Below are 24,250 nucleotides of genomic sequence, written 5' to 3' on the forward strand. Positions count from 1 at the left end.
GGCATTCTATCAGGAACTGAGTAATTTCCTAGGAAGGATACTATACAACAGGTTCCAGTGGACAATTAGATAGAATAGCTGCAGTTGCTTTCAAATCTGATATTTGAAGATTTCTTTTCTCTTGGTTGTATTCTGTAATTCCATCTTTCTCATCTGTGCTTCTTTCTCCAAGATTCTGTTGTCCTTCCTTTCACTTCCCCTCTGTTCTCTGCTTTGTCTACTTGGATGTTTCTTGGCCTTTCTCACATTCCACCTTTCGTTCAAATACAGTGTTTATGGACTCGGTTCTGTTATCATCCTTTAAATAGATTCTGTATTGAAGACATAAGGAGAAAGTTAAGCAAATAGATTTTGTAACTTGTAAAATGTTTTTTGGTTTCGAAGTTCTTTCACTAATTTTACTGCAGTTTTGACTAAGGAGGGAGCATCCATTCCATTTATTCACTCCAAAGATGCTTACTGAGCACATACTGCCTGGGTGATGCTGCTCGATGCAGAGGGGGGTACGTTGAATAAAACAGAGACCCAGCTGTAGGATTTCACATCCTAGTGTGGGAGGCAGGGGAGTTGAGGCCGTCTTGTTCCTCCCTCTTCTCCTTGATATTTACTTAGAATCAGAAAAAACTGATCGTAATTTGAAGGTCTTGTGAATTCCTGCAGTTTGGGAAGAAGAAGGCGATCTGATTCATGAATGTGGATAGTCTTTAACTTATAGTAATGAGGTTTTTTCCTCTGTGTTTCTGATGGACTAGTTTGTAAACTTGCCCAGGGATCTGTGCTGGAAAAACTGAACCTTCTACAACTTGTTAATTCCTAGGAATGACAGAGAAAAGAGAGGATATTTATGTCTTCCAGCTCCCTCACCTCATATGTAAAAAGTAGGAGATGTTCAATAAAGCTGCTGTTAAAAATTTTTTTTAGGTGAGAGAAAATATTTTAATCTGTCCACGTGTCTGCATATTTGGACCATATCCTTTCACTTCTTTCACATTTCTGACTTTGTCTTTTATTGAGAGGTTTTATGAAGCACAACCATTTGCAAACTGTTTACACATTTGTTGTAAAACTGTTGTCAGGGATATCACATGGTGTGGCCCACGTAAGGTCTCGTGAGAAACGTCGTCTGGAATTTCTGGCCAAGAACCCGATTTGAGAAATTGGCACAATACTCCTTTCTGATAACAAGAGCGCTACAAATATAATACTTGTTTCTTTTTGCCTGAGAAATGCTTTTCTTTCTCTTTTTGCCAGAAACTTCTCAGGAACTTAATTGGCAATAAAAGTTACGTTTTGTAGACTTTAGGTTTAGTTTATTTGCTTCCTTGTCCTTTTCATGATATGATTCTTCTCTATATGTTTTATAAACGTTATTGACCATATGCCTTTTTTCCAAAGTGCCTAAAATTTTTCCTCGTAACAGACTGAGCAAATATGTAAAGTAATCCATGTGCTAAATTACCATCAGCAACCTGTGACCTGTGGGCCAAATCTGACCTGTTTTGTTTGTTTTTAAATAAAGTTTTATTGGAACACAGCAATACTCCTTCTTTTATGTGTTGTCAATGGCTGACCAGAGGGCCTGTGAAGCCTAAAATATTTACTCCCCAAGGAGGGTAGCTACACAATCATGTGTGTTGTGACTATTACTAAGGATTAGAAAAATAAAATTCTTATGTATTTCTGCATGGATGTACACCTGAAATTTATACAGTGTTATAAACCAATGTTACCGCAATAAACAAAAAATTAAAAAAAAAAAAAAAGAAAAAAGTCTTATGTATTAATGTTAGGGCAGTTTTATATGGATTGCTAAATGGGATTCATATTTTTAAAAGCCACATACATATGCTCTCATTCACATACGTGCACACACACCCACACATAAAACCTTGCATAACATTTTCCATTTTGATCATGATAGCTTTCTAAATAAATTTAAAACATCCTTTTGGTAGTCATTTTATTTTCCTATGATTTCCTCTTGACCATGTCCTCTGTCGATCTCTTTGCTTCTAGAGGAAGATCGATGTAAACTGTACTGCAAGGCTGAGAACTTTGAATTTTTTTTTGCAATGTCCGGCAAAGTGAAAGACGGAACCCCTTGCTCCCCACACAAAAATGATGTCTGTATCGATGGGATTTGTGAAGTAAGAGAGCGTTTCTTCTTTGGCATGTATGATCGTGCTTGTGTTTCCTCATATCAGATGCGTACCGTGAGAAGGGTTGCAAGAGATTCTGTGTCTGGACAAAAGCAGGTGGCGTAGGGAGAAAGGGCACGTTTTCAAGTTGGATGTGAGCACTGTCTCTAAATTCCCCCACTTACTTTCTCCATGACCTCCGTCTAATTTCTTTAGTTTTGCTTCCGCTCCGTTTCCCTGTATATAGAAATGGAGATGATGACATATGCTACTTTACATAGTAGTTGTAAAAAAAGTAGTTGTCAATAATAGCAGTAAACTTCTTGCATGCTTACTAAGGACATTCACTATATGATAAGAAGCTCATGTGTTTTGAAATAGTGCTACTATTTATTTCTGATTAGCTTTCCTTTCTCTTTGGGTTTCCACTTTCTCTTTTAATTTTGTTGTGAGCTCTTTGATCTTTTAAGGGTGTGTGTGTGTATGTGTGTTTGCATGTTGCCTAGCATTTTGATGTTTCAGTGGTGGACCTGGCCCGAATAATCTCACCCGCCATTAGTAGCAACGGTGACTTTTTTACAGATGAAGAGTCTAAGCCTTAAATAGTTATGTAACTTGCCTAGTCATGCATCTAGTAATGACAGAGGAAAGGTTTGAACGCCTAGTCAGTCAAACTTGAGACTGTGCTTTTAACCAGAAAGCAGTCCCACCTTCCTAATGTTCCGTAAATACAGAAAACCAGGTACCTCTTGGTTATTCTTAGCCGCCGGCTTCTCTGATCTTCGATTTTCTCATTTTGAATTTATTTTTTGGTCACAGCCAGTGGGATGCGATCTTGAACTTGGCTCTAAAGCGGTCTTGGATGCCTGTGGTGTCTGCAAAGGTGATAATTCGACTTGCAAGTTTTATAAAGGCCTGTACCTCAACCAGCACAAAGCAAATGGTAAGAGACGCTGTTGCTTCATTGCCATCATTGGTGGGACACACCCTTCTCTACTGAACAAGATTGAGTCATGCTAAATATGGTCGAGCCTTTTACTAGCTCACCTGACACATGGAAAATGGTGGTTTTTATCACTTGGCTAAGAGCACGGGAGGAGAGATAGTTTTATAGTGTGAAGAGTTTCATCAATACATACATCTCAGAGATGTGTTACGAGCAAATGCCTTTCTTCTTTGCAGTTTTAATGTGCTGACCAGGCTGTCATATGCCCCACGTACATTTATTAAACAAAGAACTTATCATGAAACGTAAATGATCCACACTCACAACGTTAGATGAATATTGGAAGCAATTATCTAAACATCTTGAGTAAAATTAAACTTCAAGCCCTGTTTTCTGAATATCACTGTTGAGAATACATGGCTCTGCGTTTCTTCCAGGTAGATTAAAAATAAAAAGCATTCTTGAGTTTCGTGGCCTATGTTGCTCCGGAAAGGAGAAGAGTGTCTTCTGTCCACACACACATGCTTGGGAAAGGCACGTACATTTTCTCTCTCTCTGGTGTTCCTACCACTTGGAAAATGAAATAATTGATCATTTTCTCTACTTCATGAGTAGAAATGAATGTCAGTTAATGACTCAAGAACCCTACTCTATAAAAATAAACACTACATGTCTCTGGGCATTTCTAGTCACTTTTCTCCAAAGCACAATGTGGAAAGAAAAAATGTTCTGTTCTTTTCATTTAGAGTATTATCCAGTCGTCATCATTCCAGCGGGGGCCCGAAGCATTGAAATCCAGGAACTACAGATATCCTCCAGTTACCTCGCAGTCCGAAGCCTCAATCAGAAGTATTACCTCACAGGGGGCTGGAGTATCAACTGGCCTGGGGAGTTCACCTTTGCTGGGACCGTGTTTGAATACCAGCGGGGCTTCAACCACCCAGAACATCTCTATGCACCAGGACCCACAAATGAGACGCTGGTCTTTGAAGTAAGCTCCTTCTGTTCATTCAGTTCTCAATGCCTCTGGCTAAATTTATAGATGACCCCAAATTGAGCCAGTTTAAAGAACTTAATCCTTCTAGTTCAAATTTGTTTCCCAATTGGCTAAATTTCAAAGCACAAAGGGGAAAAGACAGCAACTCCATTTTGGGGAAGAGAGCAGGAATCCAATGGTTCTCCAAGAGAACGCGTTGATTTTCACGTTTAGATGCCAACCTTTCACTGTTATCCTTGACTGTCATAAATGTCAGAAATGTAGTAGGAATACTTTTGATGTTATTCCTGTTGGTCTATGCCTGCCATTTTGGTGGTCTGTAATAGCTATTCACCACAGAGTTGGAGTAGCCTAGGAGGCAGAGTGATATAGTAGAGAGAACACTTGAGCATCAAGAAAGTTTTAGTCATAGCAAACCACCTTACTTCTGTGGGTTGTAGTCTCCTTAAAGGTAAGAAAAGAAAAAAAAAAAATCATGGGTAATGATGATGATGGTGATAAAAACAGCCAACATATCTGCAAATGACTCTGCGAGATGATTATCATATGTATGGTTTCTTTGGTTCTCATAACATCTCTGAGTTTGCTTTTTCCAGTTTGTAAAATGAGACTGATCATTTGTTTTCAGAGGCAAGTGATTTGCTTCGGGTTGTGGAGAAGTCATACTGGCTCCCACTTACTAAGCACTTACGTGACCGGGCACTTATGTTAGTCATTTTTTTCTTTTTTTTTGCAGGGAAAGATTTGCCTGAGCTAACATCTGTTGCAAATCTTCCTCTCTCTCTTTTTTTTTTTTTTCCCCTCCCCAAAGCACCAGTACATGGCTGTATATCCTAGTTGTAAGTCCTTCTAGTTCTTCTATGTGGGGCGCTGCCACAGCACGGCAATTGACAGATGGGTGGTGTGGTTCTGCAACTGGGAGACAAACCTGGGCTGCTGAAACAGCGAGCGCTGAACTTTAACTGCTAGGCCCTCAGGGTTGGCTCTCACGTTAGTCATTTGGAGCTTCAATTTCTCGCATACAAAATTGGGATAGAAAACGTACCTCACTGACTTGCCAGAAAAGTAAGCAAGGAAGTATAAAGAAAGGTTAAGAGATTTGCCCAACTCACACAGCTAGGAGAAAAGCAGAGCTGAACTGGAGTCCAGATCTTTCCATATAGGAGTGTGATATTTGGACTCAGTCCACTCATGATGCTCTTCTCTTCCCAAATAAAGGAAACATAAGCTTAATTCAACTATTATTATTTTTATTTAAGGCCCGACATTTAACATTTTCTAAGGAAGATGTGTGGAAGATAGTTAAAAAATATGCTACCTGTAACTTTGGATTCTGAGTCAGATGTTGTACACTTAGTATGGTTAAGAGTACAGACTCTTGCGCAGGTTTCTTAACCTCTGTGTCACTTAATGTCCACACTTGTAAAAATGGGCAAACAATGCTAGCTAACTATTAGGGCTATCGGAAGGATAATTTAAGATAAGTTCAATGCTTACAGAGTATTTGGCATGTGATGTTTGTGATCATTATCATCATTATGTCTTCTGAGCATATCACATATATATTTTTTTAAAAATCTAAACCTCAGACCATGGTTAGCAAACTGGTGACCACAGACCAAATCCACCTCCCAGATCTTCATCATGTTAAAACAAAATGGATCAATGGCTTAATATCAGGTGATTTCTTATAAAAATATAGATTTTGACATCTCTTAAGAAGAAGGAACTTCTGGCCCCAGTAGATATTTGAGTGTACACCTTGGCCCTGGGTCTTGACTGTGAGTTAACTTCCCATTATCTTGTGAACTTGAGATACTAGGTCGTATCATCTCTGTCTACGTGATAGAAGGTCCTTCAGAGATTTCACAACGCTCATTCTGAGAGAAGCTGTCATTAGGAAATATTCCTCCAGCCCTCTCAGGTCTTTCATTTCAGAGAGTGAGAGTAGGAACCTCAATCAAATTGGACTAAAGTTAGGGTAGTTTGGAGCTCAGCAATAAATCCAGCCCCTGAAATTACACTTTAATTAAACCTAAGGCTTAGGAATTGAACTCTCCAGTTAAAGATCTCTGTTTTTTTTTTTTTGAAACCTTTTCTTTAATGTATATGGTCTGTTTCTTTTCTGTCAAGCATCAGAGCAGCGAATATCTTTCCTCTTTCTTTAGAAAAGGTCTATTTTCTTTAGAGAGATATATTTAGCTTGCAAGATAACAGTTTTAGAGCAACATGGCTTCATCAGTTTTGCCAAGAGGCCTTTGATCCATCTGTAAGCCAATGTACACAAACCAAGTTGTGGGCCTGAAAAATAACCTAGATGGGGAAGTGGGGCCAGGTGCCTTTCATGGCGTCTGCCATGGATGGTCAGAACAGAGTGCGAATCATTCCTGATGAGAAATATGTGTTTTACTACTTCATGACAAGCAGCCATTTTTGTTGGTGATGTTTCTCTCTCCAATTTTGTTCATAAACGCAAAACTATTCCAGTAGTTTTTCATAGTTCTGTTTGTGATTTTAGGTTTGCCGTTAAACATATATTATCTGCAGGAAAACCACAACAAAGAATAAGACAAGAAATGATGGAAAGGGCAAAGCAGAATAACAGAGTTTCTTCTTACTTTCATCTTTAGAACCTCAAATATCCCCTGGCACTGTCTGTGTTGATGAAATTAACCAGATAATTGACACATTGTCGCTGAACCTGATACCAGCCTCAAACTGAGAATTTTTATTTGTGCTTTGCCTTGTCTTAGCATTTCTTATTTATCTACATTGTTTAGCACTGACTAAAACTAAATCTTTGGATTGTTCACCAGGTCCCAATTTTTCCTGATGTATAGGAGCTATTTTTGAGAAATGGAAGGACGGCCTCAGTGGGCGATGGAGTTCTCCAAAATGGGTCAGGTTCATCAATCCATTCCCTTGCAGATATAGACAGCTCCTTGAAAAAAACCAATTAAAATGTAAGGGGAAATATTGGATTGACCTAAATAAAATTATAAAAATACAAAGTCTTCCCTAGGTTCAACTGGACATGTATAATATATTTTTTAATAATTTTTTGCTAATACATAAGTAGAAATAAAAGCTATATTAATATCTCTATTAATACAAATTATAATTTCACTGCACTGAGTGTGGTCACATTTGCTCAGCTATTGTTTTACAAAGTCTCACTTTATGTCCTCATTCTAATTATAGAATCAGTGAAAGCTTAAAGTAATGTCCTGGGAATGTGACCTGTCTGAAAACAATCTGGAGGGAACCTTGTGTGATTAAGTGGATATTCCTTGCTTGTATGTTTAAAGGAGTTACGGTTTCATTCAAAACTTACACAAATGTTAGGAGCTAAAAAAAAATAAAATAAAATCCAGTAACCTAGTATTATGTCTATTTTATCTTTTAAAAGAATTTAGGTTAATGCCTTTAATATTTAAATTATATTTTATTGCTCTCAGGAGAACATCATCAAATTTCGGGTCAGTTTTTATCAAGTGCTCATACCTTTCTTAAATCGGTAGAACACAATGATTTTAAAAGTTAAAATCACAATAAGCAATAAATTATATTTTTCCAAAACTAGGCTATATATCAGTATCCAAGTAATCCACGGATGTATTCTTTAAAGGAAGTTAAATAAAGTTCATATGCCTTTCCATATGACTATGTATTGAACCAAAATGAATACTTTTGGAGCCAAAAATATGTTCACTCCAATATAAAAATGTTGAATGTGTTTTACAATCCTGTGGGATGCTGAAATCGAATTGTGGGAACCTACCAAAATGAAAAATGCTGCTCCATCCGCAGAAAGTATGAGTCTATGAAAGAAAGTGCTTTCTCTCTTAGCCACTTAAAATTATGACATGTTCACTGAGTTCTTATCATAGTGTAAAATTCAGCAGAAGGGTATGTTTGCCAAAACACATGAGGATGGCATTGTGAGGATAATGTCCCTATTTTTCTCGACTTCATATGTGTTCATCAGATCCTTCCAATATCTTAGCTAGTTCTCATCTTTAGCCACCTTGGGATGGATTGATTTAGGTAACTACCTTCAATTCAGTTTTCCTCTGTTCACTTCCTCTGCATGTCTGATAAAAAAATTTAAACAAATATTTGCTGGGTGCCCATTCAATGCTCAGCCCTGTGCTCGGCATTGGAGATACACAAATGGTTAAGACATAAGTCATGTTGCCAAACGTTGTAGTCTCGGATCTTTAAAGAATGTAAAGTGTGAGTTTGGTGTGTGGATTCCATTCTTTTTGGAAACAACATGGGTTAGAACAGGGAGCATCTATATAAATAGTTGGCACTGTGGGTTGCTCTGCTACTCATTATGTCACTTTGCATGAGTCGTTAAAAGTATCTGGGACCCGATTTTCTTATTTGTGAAATAATTTCCCCAGGCTAAACTGTCTTCCACTACATCCTCTAGCACTGTCCTGAGGCAGTTCTGTAGCACCTGAAACCCTATATTAGCAGAAAGATGACTTGCTCATCTTTGTAGCTTCCCAAGCTGGCATAATATCTGGAACATTTGTAGCTGCTCAAAAATATATTTGTTGAATAAATGACACCCAATGATAAAATTCATTCATTCATTTAAAGAGTAGACTCTTCTTTCCAAATTGAAAAGTCATATATGGAGGCGATGAATAAAGCAAATGAAAGGAGAACTTCTCTGACCATACTCAGGAGTGACAGGCCCAGAGACCAGTCCTCTCCTTCCCCCATTTTGGCACTTCTGTCCCAAACCACAGTCGTAATCTGAAGTTCTCTGAAGAGGACTCGACTTCTGCAGGATACATTTTAAAAACCACTAGATTTCATCATCTCTTAGGACTAGTCTTAGAACTACACAGTTTAAAGTCAAGTACAGTGAATAACATTTAAAGTACTGAAATTTGATCTCCTAAATTGCATTTGAGGAACCAATATGCTTCCTAAAATGCTTGCCTCTCCCAAAGTGAATAATTTACGCATAAGAAGTTGCTGACAATTTAGTCCACAGTAGACTTACCTTAATCTGGGAGAGCAGCAACTTGCCCTCGTAGGGTGGTGGGGTTACCAGCCCTTCTCGCTTATTTCTGGGTGTTCTCTAGTGCAAGGCAGGCTAATGCAATCCTGGGAATAATTGATTGCTGTCAGTTAACCCCAAGAAATAAGTGTGTGGCCTGACACCAAATAAAAGTGTCTTTTGCTTCTGGTTATTTTTATATGTCAAAACTTTATAGAATGTCTTCATAGAGAAGCTCAGTTTAAACTAAATGGAAAACAGACCTTCACTTTTATCTGAGTCATGAGGCCGTCCAATTTTAAAATGCAGTCTCTGTTACAAGCATTCGTTCTTCTTGGAACCTTGACTCTACATGTTGCAACATTTGCAACAGGTGGATGTCAATTTAAATAGTGCTGGCCCCACTGATTTTCTCGGTGGCCAAGGGAAATTCCTAAGGGTAATCAAGGATGTATGTGATTGTCTTAGGTCTTAAATGTTTTAGCATTACTTAAGTCCATCAATCAAGTTTTTATTTTGAAGTACATACATACATATACATGTAAATAACTTGGAGAAAAGTTGCTAATTTTCATGACTCGGTATTATATTTCTGCGTTACCCAGGGAAAACCTACTCATACATACACACACCCCAGCACAAAAAGAAATCAATATTGATTTGGCAATCATACACTTTCTGAGATCACTAGATACAGTTATTATAAAACTGGATAATTTCCACATATTTCGTTTATTCAACTTATTCCCCACAATGTAAGTCTGGCATAAAGTCTGAGGAATTTCTCATTGAACTAGTGTACTTATTAGTCATCTGAAAGATTTAAAAGTCAGCTTATATTTCAGTAGTCTTTTGGACATTATGTATAGACCACTGCATTATGTTTATTTTGTTGGGTTTGGGAACACCAAGAAAAAATAACCTATGTTACTTCTGCACCCCACGTAGCTAAATTTAGTGTGGTGTGTTGTGTAAGGAATTAAATTTTGAAGTGGTAGAAATGTGAAAACTGAAGATGGGAGTTGACATTTACACATGCCTTTATTGAAAAATAATCATTTAATCTGAAGTAGACCTATATACACTGGGCTTTTTGAGTATGGCTGAAAACATAATGTTTTTCCATTTTGAGATTGCGATACAGGTAATTTAAGGTTACTGACTTTGTTCCTTGTTTAAGCACTGTGCAAAAGGCCTGTTTAATACATAATTTTAGGAGGCCTTGACAATGAGAATTAAAAACACAAAAGTTCGGGGCCGGCCCGGTGGCGCAGGTGGTTAAGTGTGCGCACTCCACTGCTGCGGCCCGGGGTTCGCCAGTTCGGATCCCGGGCACACACCAATGCACTGCTGGTCAGGCCATGCTGTGGCGGCATCCCATATAAAGCGGAGGAAGATGGGCACGGATGTTAGCCCAGGGCCAGTCTTCCTCAGCAAAAAAAAAAGAGGAGGATTGGCAGATGTTAGCACAGGGCTGATCTCCTCACAAAAAAAAAAAAAAAAAAAAACACAAAAGTTCTTTTTTTTTTATGATTAGCTAGGGGGTCCAGTTGGAGATGATATATGCTTTAGAAGTGACTGAAGATGAACTTTTTTGCTGGCGCATGTTTCTCCCGCTCTTCCTTTCTTTCTCTTTCTCTCCCCTCTTCTCTCTCTCTCCTCCCTCTTCTTCCTTTCCCTTTTTGTCCCTCTCCTTCTTCAATTCCTCTCTCCCTCATTCTCTCTTTCTCCATCTCTCTGTTTCTCTCTCTCTCTCACACACACACACACACACAACAATGAATGAGTCATATTCTCTATCAAACTGTCACGCAGTTGGAGGGTAAGTGAGGAAATTCATCATGAGTGTTTCATTATAAAGTAACTTCATCTCTGTCTGATAAACAGTGATTCAGGATGACATGATAACACAGGTTGTTGCTCCGAGACTGAAATATGATCATCTGTGTTTTTACAGCATTCCTTTTTTGAAAAGTCTTAAAAATAAAAGCTCTCCTTTATGTTAAGGACTTTTTTCCTCTACGTTAAGCGGCACAGGGGGGTGTTTAACTCTTTGAAAGCCCATTCCCATTTAACTGTATACCAAAGGAGAATCCTGAAGCCGAAAAGTACAGCAGCCTTTGTAATGACAGTAAGTGAGAAATAGGTTAACTCCAGCCAGTTTCAAGGCAGAAAGAGACATCTAAAGAAAATTACCGTAATAAGCAACTTCCTCCTCTCTTTGGCAAAAGGAGATGATGGGGTGGCAGGAGACCAGGTGGACGGCACATTGATCAATGAGATGACAGTGTGTGAGCACCACTGACCAAGTGTTACCTTCTCATCTCGCTCCTTCCTTGTTGACCCTGCTGTCTGAATTCTCCCCACGGGAAAGGGGCTGAAATGAGTAAAGATGTGCCTTAAGATACAATCGGTGTAAGGGAAAGGAGATTAGCCAAGTAGCGTGGCCTGAGTGAAGACACAAAACACAAAAGAGGCAAAGAAGGAATGGAGAATTAATTCAGAACAGATGATATAAAACTCGGACTCCTGAGGACGATTCAGAGGTGCTTTAGCGATGCCACATCATTTGTCTAGATTGCCACTTGCTGTTTGAAGTTCAGGCCTCCAGTTAATTCATGGCAAATACTTTGGTGACGGGTCGGAGAACACTGTTTCTCTGAGGAATGCTGATGAGTTGAATTAGAACTGTAGTCGAGGTTCAACATGTCAGCCCACACCTTTGAAGCTGCCTAATAGATGCGTTTCCAAGTCCCTGATCAGGGTATTTCTGTGGCTGTCTCTTGTCAAATCCAACTCACTCACACGTAATAGCAATGATGATACCTGGTCATGTTCTTCAAGCTTTGAAGCGAACAAGAGGGCAAAGACAACCGGCTGATTTTTAACATCACAGGCTTCCAAAAATCACGGGGACTTAGAAAAACATGAATTTCCATCACAAAACTATCCCTTCTCTGAGTTAGTCAATATTAGCATAGGGTGCAATTTGGAATTTATTGGGAAAGGCCAATCTATAAAGCATATTGTATTTCAGTTGTTAAAACAGTAGTTAAACTAAACATTTAAATGCAGGGAAAATGGATTGAGAAGATGAAAAAGCGTAGATGCTTACATCAGATATTAGCATGTTCAAGAAGCAAAACTTTCAAGTTTCAACCCAATCACACAATGTAAATGTTATAGCATGCTATTGAGTCCCAGTGACAAAATCTTTTCAACAGTTCATCCAGTTTTTAGAATTTCAAATTAGAATCCTAGACATCGTGTTTCAGAGCTGTCATGAGAGTTAAGATGTCAAGTTTTGGAGTCAGATAATATCAGAGACTTGAGTCCCAGTGTTGCTACTTATTAGCTATGTGACCCTGTGTATTGGTTTATTCATTTACAGTTTTGGGATATTAAGAGCATTGTGTCTTCCTCATAATGTTTTTACCAACTTTAAATGAAATAGTGCGTGTTCAATGCTTTGCCTGGTATACAGTAAGCACAATAAATATTGCTATTATTATTTTAAAAGCAATCAAATGCATTATTTAAGACAAGAAACAAACTTTCTAGCATAAAATAAAAAGCCAGTCTTTGAAGCCTATCCATAACTCTTTAATTTCTATGGGAGAATTAGGACAACTCCTTTAAAAGAAAAAAAAGGCCTTAAATAACGAAACAAATATAAAGTTGGTTGGAGGCATTTATAGTTTTAATATTAAAAATGGAAACAAAAGAAAGAAAGCTGTTTCCCCAAGATTATTCAGTGTGTCCTTTGTTTTAACTTCGTGTGCCCTAAGCAGAAACTGCATCCCCCTCCTTCAGAGGGCAGTTGGTAGAGTCCAGCGCCGTCTGTGGTTTTCCAACTTAAGAAGCTGTAAATTTTATAACTCTGCACCCTGCGGTCAGAGCTGCTGAGTGTTGTGTCTGAAGTCAGGTGGTTCTTGTGTTAAAGGTAGACATTAAGCAGTTCTGCTGAGGACCTGGAAGCATTTAAGGACGTTGCTTGCCAGCTGTAAATTAGAGACCCAATGCCAGTTGGCTGGAATATTTTCTGGACTAAGTCCAGTTAAGTAGACTGAATCACTGGCGGTCTTTCCAAATTTGTGCATTTAACGGCTCAGCTGTACAGCCTGACGTGCAGCGTGTGATGGTTCAGAGCAGCTTTATTGTGATGTTGTGCTGTGGTGGGGGGGTGGGAGGGATGTGGCGTTCCCTTGCCCTGGAGGGTGTTTGTCTTCTCCACCAGTGCTGAAAAAAGTTACTGACTGCTCTTGACAAAGTAACTGAAAATGTTTTAAAATAGACACGAATGATGGGAATTATTGTTTTCACTTTATGTGTTGTCCTAGATAGGGTCCTCAGCATTCACAGAGGTAATTAGAATATTAGCTGTGTGGTTTTCATGCGTCATCCCAAGATCCTCCTGCTTCCCAGCTCCGGAGGGGACAGACTGTCTGTGGTCAAGATGATGGTCATGGTCACACTGAGGTACGTGGGTATAAACAAGCCATCAAATTGGGGCTATAGTCTCTATCTAGGAAGAGCAGGTAAAGTCATTGTTAGACCACAGGGTAGTTTAGAATTTGGAAAATTTTAAGTTATGTCTTAAAACTTAAATGCACGTGAGGCAACCTCAAGCTCGAGGTTGGGCAGGGCTGGCTTCTGCAGAGTCCTCATGCTCAGAAGGGCCCTGTGTTTGTTTTAATGCTCTGCTGTCTCCAACCTGAAATTCTTCATTTTTTTGAACAATGGACCTTGCATTTTTATTTTGCACTGGGCTCCCCAAATTAGGTAGCCATTCCTAAAGATAGGATTGATTGTTTTTTTTTAACAAAGTCCCGTCTCTTTGAGGACAGGGGTGAAGAAGGGGCCACCAGAGAATCTATTAGCCAGATGGATAATAGATCCAAAGGATTGACTATTTGTCACCATCAAACAGTAAGAGATGAGATGACTGCTGTGTATTCTGTTCTTGGTCCCTTTTTTCCTCAATAAAGGATAAAGAAAAGGGCAGAGAATGCCTAAATTATCATTGAGAAGCAAATAATATAATTGGAAGATACTCTTAGATATTTGGTCTTGGTGTCTATTTGTTTAAAGAATTACTCTAAGAGGCCTTTATGAGCTGATGTTAAAATAAATTCTTAAGTCAGCTTTCTGCTGGTTTATATTGTCTTTAGGCTACGTGATTACACATACAACTCTGCATGTGAATTTATAGTTATATAGACATTATAGTCAAGCATTGAGTCATTTGATTTTTTTAAAATTGGGAGTCTTATCCATTTATACATCCATTGAATGCATTAATATGTTCAACAAAGAAAATATAAACAGTATATCCTATATGCCATTGGCTATAAAACTATAATAGTAATACAACAATAACCAGCTACTATGTATTTTATGAGTTAGTAATTTAAAGTTGCATAATTCTGTTAAGATTTACAGTAAATTGTATAAGTTATTTCTCTTCTTGCTTTGGCTGGATAAGTAAACATCTTATTACCTTGGTAATACGAAATGGATTATTTGCCTTCTTGCTATTAAATATTGAATATTCTGTTTACTGCTGTTCTTACTTTCAGCTCAAGAATTTTTTCAGAGAATCATTACATATTTTTGTTTCAACTTTGAGGGAAGGGAGGTGGGAAACTCGATATAAAAGTTTGTCCCTTTGTGGGGAATAGAAATCCTCAAAGAAAGCGAATTCTTTTTTGTTGTTTTGTGGGTTCTTTGTTGAAATCATCACCGTGATGCTTTATTACTTAAATGGCAGCTACAAAGCTTCTTTAGGTAGTCGTGGGATTCTCCTCTCCCAATTTCACAGAAATTTTTCCCAATTTCCCTTTGCAGGTTCTATGGCACTTTGTTTTTAAACTCTTAAGTAACTATCACTGTGTTATTTTTAAGTGTGGACCTGTCTCATCTCCTCCACTAGAGAATATGGCTTCTCCTCATCCCTAGAGGCCATGATCATGGGAATCAGAAAAGATGATGTAGCTTAGACCAGGAAACAGCAGTAGTAATAGACCAACTTGAGATGTGGTCAGATTTGAGATTTATTGAAAGTAAAGATAACACCATTTCCTGTTTGATTAGATGTGGGGTGTGAGAAAAAGAGAGGAGATCAGGGTGCCTCCAGTTTTTTCTTTTGGCCCGAACAATTAGAAAGATTGGGTTGCCATTTTATGAGATCAGGAAGACCGCCCTTCAGGGGACGGGGAGGAAAATCACAAGTTCGATGTTGGCCATTGATATACCTTTTAAACATTCAAGTAGAGATGCCCACTAGGCAGTTGAATATGTGAATATAGAGGTCAGAGGATGGGTTTCATCTATAGCTGTGCTGTCGAATGGTAGCCACTATTCACATGTGGTTAATTAAGTTTAGATTTAAATTAAATGTAAATTGTTATTCTTCAATCATACTAGTATACTAGTGCTTATGTGGCTTGTGGCTACCATATGGAACAACACAGGTTTATAGTACATTATTGTTATTGCAGAAAGTTCTATTGGAAAGCACTGGTATAGAGTTATGAATTTAGGAGTGGTCAACTTGTGAATTGCACTTAAAACTGGATGAGATCATTTAGAGGAGCGAATATAGATAAACAAGAGAAGAGGACAAGCGGTTGGAGGTCACTTTGACATTGAATAGTTAGGAGATAAGGAGGATTCCGCAAAAGGGACTGGGAATGGAGGTCAGCAAGGCAGGAAAAGAACTGAGAGAATGGGTTTCAGATGGTGAAAAAAGGAGGAAGTGATCAACTGTGTCCAGTGCTGGTGATGGGTTGAGCGAGACAGGGCCCATCAACTATTGGATATGACAAGGTGCCCTGGAAAGAGCGGTTTCGGTGATGTGGTGGGGAGGGGTGTCTGATAGAGAAGGATCATGGGCGAATGAGGAACGATGCGGAGACAGAGAGTAAAGCAACTCTTAGAGGGATTTTTGCTATAAAAGGAAATAGTGAGATGGGACACGAGCTGAAGGGATATGTGGAGATAAGATCATGTTTTTCTTAAGACAAGTGATATAATAGCATGTTTGGATGATGTTGGGAATGATCTAGTAGACAGGGAAATTTCAATCAGGCTCAAGAGAGAGGGGTCAACTATAGTAGTGATCTTAAGTAGGTGAGAGAAGATGGAATCCGGAGCATGGTGGAGAAGAATCTGGATTTAGACAAGAGCCAGGACAGGGCAACCTGGGTAACAGAAGGAGAGGAGAGGGTGTGGGTACAGGTGCAGAAACAGGGTTGACGGGGAGCTTGTGTAAATTCTCTTCTTGATGGTAGCATTGATAATTTTTTATGGATATCTTTACTGGAGGCCTGGGGAAACTTGACATCTTGGTTGTTTCTGTTTGCTTAATAGTGATGACACTTTGATCTTCACAATCTAATATTTTTTCTTAAATGTATCCTGCTGTTCACAGCCACATTTTAAAATGTTTTACAGTGAGGGGCCGGCCCAGTGGCGCAAGCGGTTAAGTGAGCGCACTCTGCTGCGGCGGCCCAGGGTTGGCCGGTTCTGATCCCGGGCACGCACCGATGCACCACTTGGCAAGCCATGCAGTGGCGGCGTCCCATATAGAGAGGAGGAAGATGGGCATGGATGTTAGACCAGGGCCAGTCTTCCTCAGCAAAAAGAGGAGGATGGGCAGATGTTAGCTCAGGGCTGATCTTCCTCACAAAAAAAATAAAAATCTTAAAAAAATAAAAATAAATAAAATGTTTTACAGTGAAACCACATGCCATGTATGGCTTAGGTTCTACAGTCTGTCTAAAAGGTGAAAGTAAAATATATATATATTATTATTATTTTGTTTTTTGGTGAGGAAGATCAGCCCTGAGCTAACATCTGCCAATCCTCCTCTTTTTTAGCTGAGGAAAACTGGCCTTGGGCTAACATCCGTGCCCATCTTCCTCTACTTTATATGGGACGCCGCCACAACATGGCTTGACAAGTGGTGCGTTGGTGCGCGCCCAGGATCTGAACCGGAGAACCCCGGGCCACCTCAGCGGAGCGCGCGCACTTAACTGCCTGCGCCACCGGGCAGGCCCCGAAAGTAGAATATATTTTAAATGCCTATTGAAAATTTGTTAAACCACTCTTAAGTCTCCAAAATGTATGTCCTTGAAACCCCAAAAGCAAGAACTAACGTTGTTTTGTATTTTCTTGCATTTCTATTGGGGATCCCTTTCCACTATGGCAGAGAATTCAGGATCTAGTTGGAATGCGGCAATGGGTTGGTCCTAGGAAATGGAGATAGCTGAATGGATTTCTTTCTCTATCGCACTTACACTTGAATTTGCCTCCCTTACTTACATGCATGTGTGACTCCACTGTATTGTACTATCATCCTGCCTCGTGAGCCTTAGCTCACTGTAACTCTCATGCATTTCACCTATATTGTACTGCCACGTGTGTACATGTAGTGCACTGCATTATATTCTCCCCTGCAAGATCCCGACATTCCTATTACACACAGAAAATAGCAACCAAAATTGTTACATTTGAGATACTACTTTAATTAAAGGAGAAATTGAGTTGAAATATCAGCGAGCATCAAGATTATCTTCTGAATGTAAAACTTCTCTCAAAATTCTAGTTTGATTATGAATAAAACTCTAAAGTGTCTGTGTCTACTTAATATCACATGAAGACATTAACAGAAACACTGCAAAAATCTCAAATAAGGAAAGCATGCTATTTATTCAAAATGTATGAAATGTTATAACATAATTGAACACATGATTCCAAGAACAGTTGTATGACTTAGCTGAAAAAATAAGAAAAGCAAAACTAGAAAGATCCTTAGAACTAAAAGACCCCTAGGACCTTGATTTGGAGAAGGTTTTCACTGATGACTAATGAGAATTTGGCGTTTGTCCACTTTAATGATACTACTTGTTTTGGAGAGATTGAGAGGAATAAAGATACGTCTACTAAGATCTTGGTTATTTCTGGGTGGCACCAAGACTTGTTTTATTGTCCACACTATGGAATCTCCAGACTCAGCCATAATATTCCTGGAAACGGTTAAGCTAATAGCAAAGTGGAAACCATTTTGTAGCATCCTAAAGAGTGGTCTGGTATAATGGAGATCCTTGAACAGCTGCCACCCACCCAACTTTAATTGAGGTGGGATCCCGCCAGACAGAGATAGAGCCAGGGATTCCTATTTTTAACTGGAAATCTGCTTTGCTTTTGGGCACAAATGCCCAGTTCTGGTGGTAAAGAATTTTCCACAAGACTCATGGAGTGGAAGAGAACCAGCTATTTATATTCATGCTTTGAGCTTGAAAGAAAAAAAGAGAAGAATAGTTAAGAAAAGACAGCATCAGGAAGGGGGGCAAATAATGTTTGCCCATATCAGATGCAAGGTGACATACTGCAGGGTGAAGGCACATTTTGTTAGAGGTCCTAAGTTCTATTTTAAGCCCATTCACTGAGCCTCTGTGTGATCTCGCACAAGTTCATTCTTCTCAGTTTTTTCCAATGAACAAACAGGCAGCTATGTTATAGAGTTGTTAGAGGAATGTTTTGAGATAATATGTAGAAAAAACCCAGCAGGGTACCTGGCACCTGGGAAATGCCAGAAAATGATTGTTCTTAGTTTGGTAGTCAGACCTTAGAGGATCAGATTTATCCTGAGTCCTTGCCCTTTTGAGGTTAAATCCATTCCAGTATATATATTACCAACCTCTACTTCTGATGGTATTTCTTTTTGTCTTATCTGCTCATCCTGGTACACAGTTAACAGACACATTCTCTTTGGACAAATTCTTTTTGGAAATCCTATTGGAAACTTGCTTGGATTCTAAAGTTGATGATAGGCAGCTCTAAGTGGGGTATTCTAAGGTTTTTGGAGCGCCTCCCTTGTGCCCAGCTTCTACTGGCACCCAGGAGAAGGATTGTAAGTTGTGGCCCAGGGTAAATCATACGAATGTGTAGATGTAGATTGAGTTTCAACCGTTATCTGCGGGGCACCACTGTGTGTTAGTATCATGCTAAGTTTTCAAGTTTAATGTGAAGGTTGAGACCTCATAATATAAGCTTCTTTCCTTCAATATAATGTTAAAAAATGTTTTTTACTTTATTCATTCACTCAACCTAGAGTTGAGGGTTGTGGGCTTACGACAAATGTCAAGTCAGCTTTCCCTATTTATCATCTTTCTAAATCAGTTTTGATGATATGGAGGTACACATTTTAAAGTGTCATGGGAAAACTTTAAATCAACATAAAACACACTTGGGAACAATGATGAGAACCAACTTTAAGGTCAAAATGTCATGCAAATATCTTTAAAATGTTCAGCGAGATTTCTGGAATTCCAGAGTCTGACGTGTATCTTGATCTCTGATTTGTATCTTACACTGTCCAGATTCTGATGCAAGGCAAAAATCCGGGGATAGCTTGGAAGTATGCACTTCCCAAGGTCATGAATGGAACTCAGCCAGCCTCAAAAAGGCACATCCATGCCTGGAGTACAGTGCAGTCCGATTGCTCCGTCTCCTGTGGTGGAGGTAGTTGATTTCCTAATTCTGTCTTCCAAGTCTCTTCTTAAAACAGGTTCTTCCACTCCAGGCCTTTTAAATTGCATGGTTTAAATAAGCAACAAAAGAACTGTCTTTTATGGGAACCATCACTGTAAAAAAGCAAATATAGTTGTACTATTTGAGAATTTTCGTATGTAGAAAAGAACCAATTCTCGCCAAACTCAAGTCATCCACAGCCAAAAGTTATACATCTGAAACTTATGGGGAAAAGTATACAAAGTATGTCTATTTATTTATAAATATAAGGATATGTATACCTATATATTTATATATATTTTTTATTTTCAGCTTACAGTTTAGTTTCTCCCTATCCTGACTTTTCTATTGTTGTAAACCTCCCACTGGGACTTAGAGAAGGTTGGGTCAAGACGAGTGGGAACACATGTAAGGCAAACTTAGGACGGCCCTCTGAAACATGGATATTGTATCATTCCATCCCCTCAGGGGCGAGGCCAGCAAATTCTCTCTCAGTAGGAAAATGGATTAAGTCTGAGAAATAACCCTTGTAAGGAGGGAAAAACAACAGCCATCCTGTCAGCGAGGAGAAGGCAGGCATTTTATTTAGATCCAGAAATATCACCTATTTGTATGTAAGTCAATCTTTGTCACACTTGCCCCTTTGGGAAGAAGAATGAAAGTCCATAAATAGGTCCATGAAACCAAAGCATGAAGTTGGTCACACATTTCCTCATATTCAGAGCACCTGGTGACAGTGGGCTGCCTAGTCCTTCCCACTTAGCAAAATGGGGCATCTTGGAACCAGAGACAGGATAGGAATATAGAAAATGAAAAAATTCTTGCGTCTGTAAGGCCTATTCTTCAGGTGCCTATGCTAATTAACGAAATATGAGGAAATACTTCTTTTTTAAAAAAATATATTGAATAATTAAAAGGTATTAAAAATATATTCATTTTTTAATAAACATTTTTAAAGCAATATGCTATAAAGATGAAAAATAATCTCCCATAATTCTCTATCGGCAATAGCCAATGTCAATACTGTGTCTAAATCATTCTATTGTTTTTTTTACGCAAACATAAAAACGTGTGTTTGACATACATGTGGCAAAGGTATCATTTTGTAATCTTTTTTTACAGAACACAAACCATGCTATAGATGTATCTTTATGCTCTTTTTCACTTAGTCTTAGAGCATAAGCAGTTTTTCGTATGTCAAATGTTCTTTGAGAGCATCTGCAATAACTTCCTGGTGTTCCAGGGAGAGCACAGTTCCTTGGGAAGTAGAGAGATTCCACCCATTTTTCATTTACAGGGAATAAACCCAACCAAGGGGAGGATGCTGGAGAAGCGCATTGTGGGATTCCCCTTGCTTTGATTCAGCAATCCCTTCATGTGACTCAAAGACCATGATGGGTGCAAGGTGTATGAGAAGAAGAGTCCAAATGAATAAGTTCTCCAGCAGTAGTAACTTGAGAGAATGCCAGGGTGGTTTAAGTGCCTCCTGAAAGCAAACCTACTTCAACCTAATCGTTATAGCAGGAGTGACTTCATTGTTTCTCGGATTCCATTTTAAGGAGAAGTACCATGTAAATATAAATAAACACAATTGAAAGAGTAGGTAGCATTCCTATTTGGGAAGCTGACAAATACAGTTATTCACAAAACAATGTATGGCTCTGATGAGAAATCCTGAAATGAATATTGAAAGCAAGGCCAGTGGGATGCCACTAAAACAGACAAACAAAAACCCACTCTTAGCTGACAGATATGAATACATATTCAGTGAGTTCAACTTTTTGTTTATATATGCATCATACTCTTATGGAAGTAGAAGATGCTTCATGGAAATGCAGAATCTTAGCATTTCCACACGTAATTCACCAATGGTTTTTCTTTGAGGAACCTTTTCCATTAGATGTGTGTAGTGTGAGTTAAAGCTTGTGAGATGTTTCCTTTTACAGCTGCCGTGTTTTCAAAAGGTTGTATTTATTGCTGTATGTTTCTAGAACCCACAGCAGTCTTTAAAACTAAGAAGCTACAAGTAAAAATTATTAAAATATGAAAACTATTATCTCAGGGGAAAGTGGCGTTCAAATTAGTTGCAGATTTTATCAAAAGGAGGTGCTATCACACAATATGTGGATTCTGTATCCCCAATAAAATATCAGAACTCTGGTAAATCAGCAGCTAAACTTGGAAACTAAATTGAATTGGTTTTCTATAATTTTCACTTTGTAACTTTTGATGTCTTATTAGGTTACATAAGTGTAAAGGCCATTTGCTTACGAGATCAGAATACTCAAGTCAATTCCTCGTTCTGCAATGCAAGATCCAAGCCAGCAACTGAACCCAAAACATGCAATGCTTTCTCCTGCCCTGCCTAGTAAGTCATCTGACGATGTCTTTCTGGTTATTTTTGTATTTGTATGCCTTTATTCTTCATAGGAAATAATTAAAGCCACTGTCAATGCTGCTGATCAAAAGTGATTCAAAATAGATAGAATGCCTACCCCCCAAGTAATTGAAGAAAGAAGATAGTTGAGGTTAAAATATATAACTTGAAAACACAAATTTGCTGTAGATACTCATTTGACTTTGGCTATGCAAACCTAACCTTGGGATAAAAAAGGCATCAAGCTGTCTTTTTTTTGTGGCCTTTGCATACAGGCCCCTCTTCTCTGAACTAAATCAATCAGATATTTAAATAACACAGAATCCTGTATTAGTTAAATTTACATGTGGTTGTGTGCCAAACTTTTATATAGTCTTCCAAGAATTTACAAATCATAATACTAAGCAGACCATGAAACCCCAAATGCAAATTACACAGTAGCAAGACACAAAATAAAAAGAAAAGGGTAGAAACCAAGTGGTCATCCACTTCTGATGAGGGTACACTGTGGGGAGCTCAGTGGGTTTGTTTTTGGATTGACTTTAGTCACACTATTGTTTGAACCCTAATTTTAAGTAATCTTCCCAGCCAAATGGAGTCTCTCCTTATGTGATTTATCTTCCGCCAAATGTATTTACATAGAATTGACAGAGTTTCTTCTAAAGCAATGTTGTCTTCACTAATGTTTCAGATCATCTTAATAAGTAGTGTTTGCTTTGTGGTGATGCAATTATATTGCACAATCCTTTTAGATGCATATATATATTTTTCCTTGTAAATAGTGTATTTGTCATAATTGTTTGGGGCTTCAGCTATCCTCCAGTCCCATACGCCTAATTGTCAACCCAGGTTTTTTCTTAGAATCTGGAACCAGCTGTATCCTGAACACAAAAAGGAGAAAGAAATTTGGGGGGCTTCCAGGGATTTTCCTCTTTTGTTAAGAAATATCTGGTTCCAAGAACTATCCAGTGGCTTTAAGACGTGATTACCAGACAATGTTATTGACCCTTGAGGAGTAATCTCTCCCCTAGATGGGGTGTGTGTGTGTGTGTGTATATGTATGTATAAGTATATGTAGGGATTGTGAGCAGGCCTTAATGGCAAACTGATGTTTTCTTATTCCCAACATTGGTTATTTCCGCCAAGTGAAGAAAGGGACCCCATTTGTATGTACATCCATGAAAAAGGAGAGAGCCGAGGTCATGCCAAACTCCTAGAACCTCCCTGATGACTACATATAGGAATGACATTCTGTGCAGTAACAAGTTTACTGGCTATTTAAAAGCAGAACGGGCCCTCGCAATGACTGCACAATCGGAGTGGTGAAATGGGCAGGATCTTTTGCTCCCTTCCTTTCTTCTCCATCCTATTATCTGTATCTCAGTATTTTCTGTTGAATGATGGGACCTTTCAGGGACGATTCTTCCTCAGGGATATACTAGAAATAAGAGCTTAGACTATTAGAGTTATAAGGACAAAGGAGTTCAACTGATCTAACTCCATTATTTTCCCACGTAACAGTCACGTCGTGTACACTTACTATATGCCGGCTCTGAGCTGAGAACTGAGATATGGAGATGAATAGCTTGTAGTTCCCGCCATCAATGAACCCACAATCGAAAGGAAGAGACAGATGTGTAAAGAAATAATTAAGATGCAGTGAGATACGTGCTATAAAGATGTTGTGTGTGAAAAAGCAGTAAGGGAGAAAACTGACAGTGTAGTAGTCTGGGCTCTGAGGCAGGGGTTGATAGGGAATGAGGCGAGGTGGAAAGTGAGCCTGGGGCCCAAGTATGGAGAGCCCTGCATGTCATGCAAAAAGTCTATTTGTGCTATGCTCTTTCTAGTACTATTACAGACTCATCATATTTTCCACATAAGGGAAAGAAACTTGAATTTGGTAGACAAAAATGCCTGCTTTATAGGCTAATGTTGAAACTAATAATTTCATAATAATATATATTTTCTTTGCATCTTCTTATAAGATACAAATGATTGTACAAACATAAGACATTATTTGATATCATCTTTCTTTAAATAAGATAATATGGATTATGCAACGTTTTAGGATACATATAATCCTAGAATTCATGTGCTAAATTCTCTGGACTAAAGGTCTTTAACTTCACACATCACGCTTGTGTGGGAAACTAGAGGAAAAAATTATAGAGCCAGGAGAGAAATGCAAAGGTGTAACAAAAACACATTTGGTCTTAGTGATGTTTTATTTCTTAGG

General features: G+C 38.6%; 1 protein-coding gene across 2 annotated transcripts in view; it reads left to right on the forward strand.

The window, feature by feature from the left end:
• Positions 1-24,250, forward strand: part of ADAMTS18 (ADAM metallopeptidase with thrombospondin type 1 motif 18) — a 125,672-nt gene that overhangs the window by 90,175 nt on the left and 11,247 nt on the right. For both annotated transcript variants that reach the window (XM_087419905.1, XM_087419906.1), the window contains 5 exons: positions 2,017-2,147; positions 2,958-3,081; positions 3,831-4,075; positions 19,487-19,628; positions 21,879-22,005. In XM_087419905.1, the coding sequence (XP_087276031.1) occupies positions 2,017-2,147; positions 2,958-3,081; positions 3,831-4,075; positions 19,487-19,628; positions 21,879-22,005 (769 nt within the window). The remainder of the gene's footprint in view (positions 1-2,016; positions 2,148-2,957; positions 3,082-3,830; positions 4,076-19,486; positions 19,629-21,878; positions 22,006-24,250) is intronic.

The sequence above is a fragment of the Ceratotherium simum genome, chromosome 30 (assembly GCF_057802395.1).
Source record: "Ceratotherium simum simum isolate JZ-2026a chromosome 30, ASM5780239v1, whole genome shotgun sequence".
Taxonomy (NCBI): Eukaryota; Metazoa; Chordata; class Mammalia; order Perissodactyla; family Rhinocerotidae; genus Ceratotherium; species Ceratotherium simum.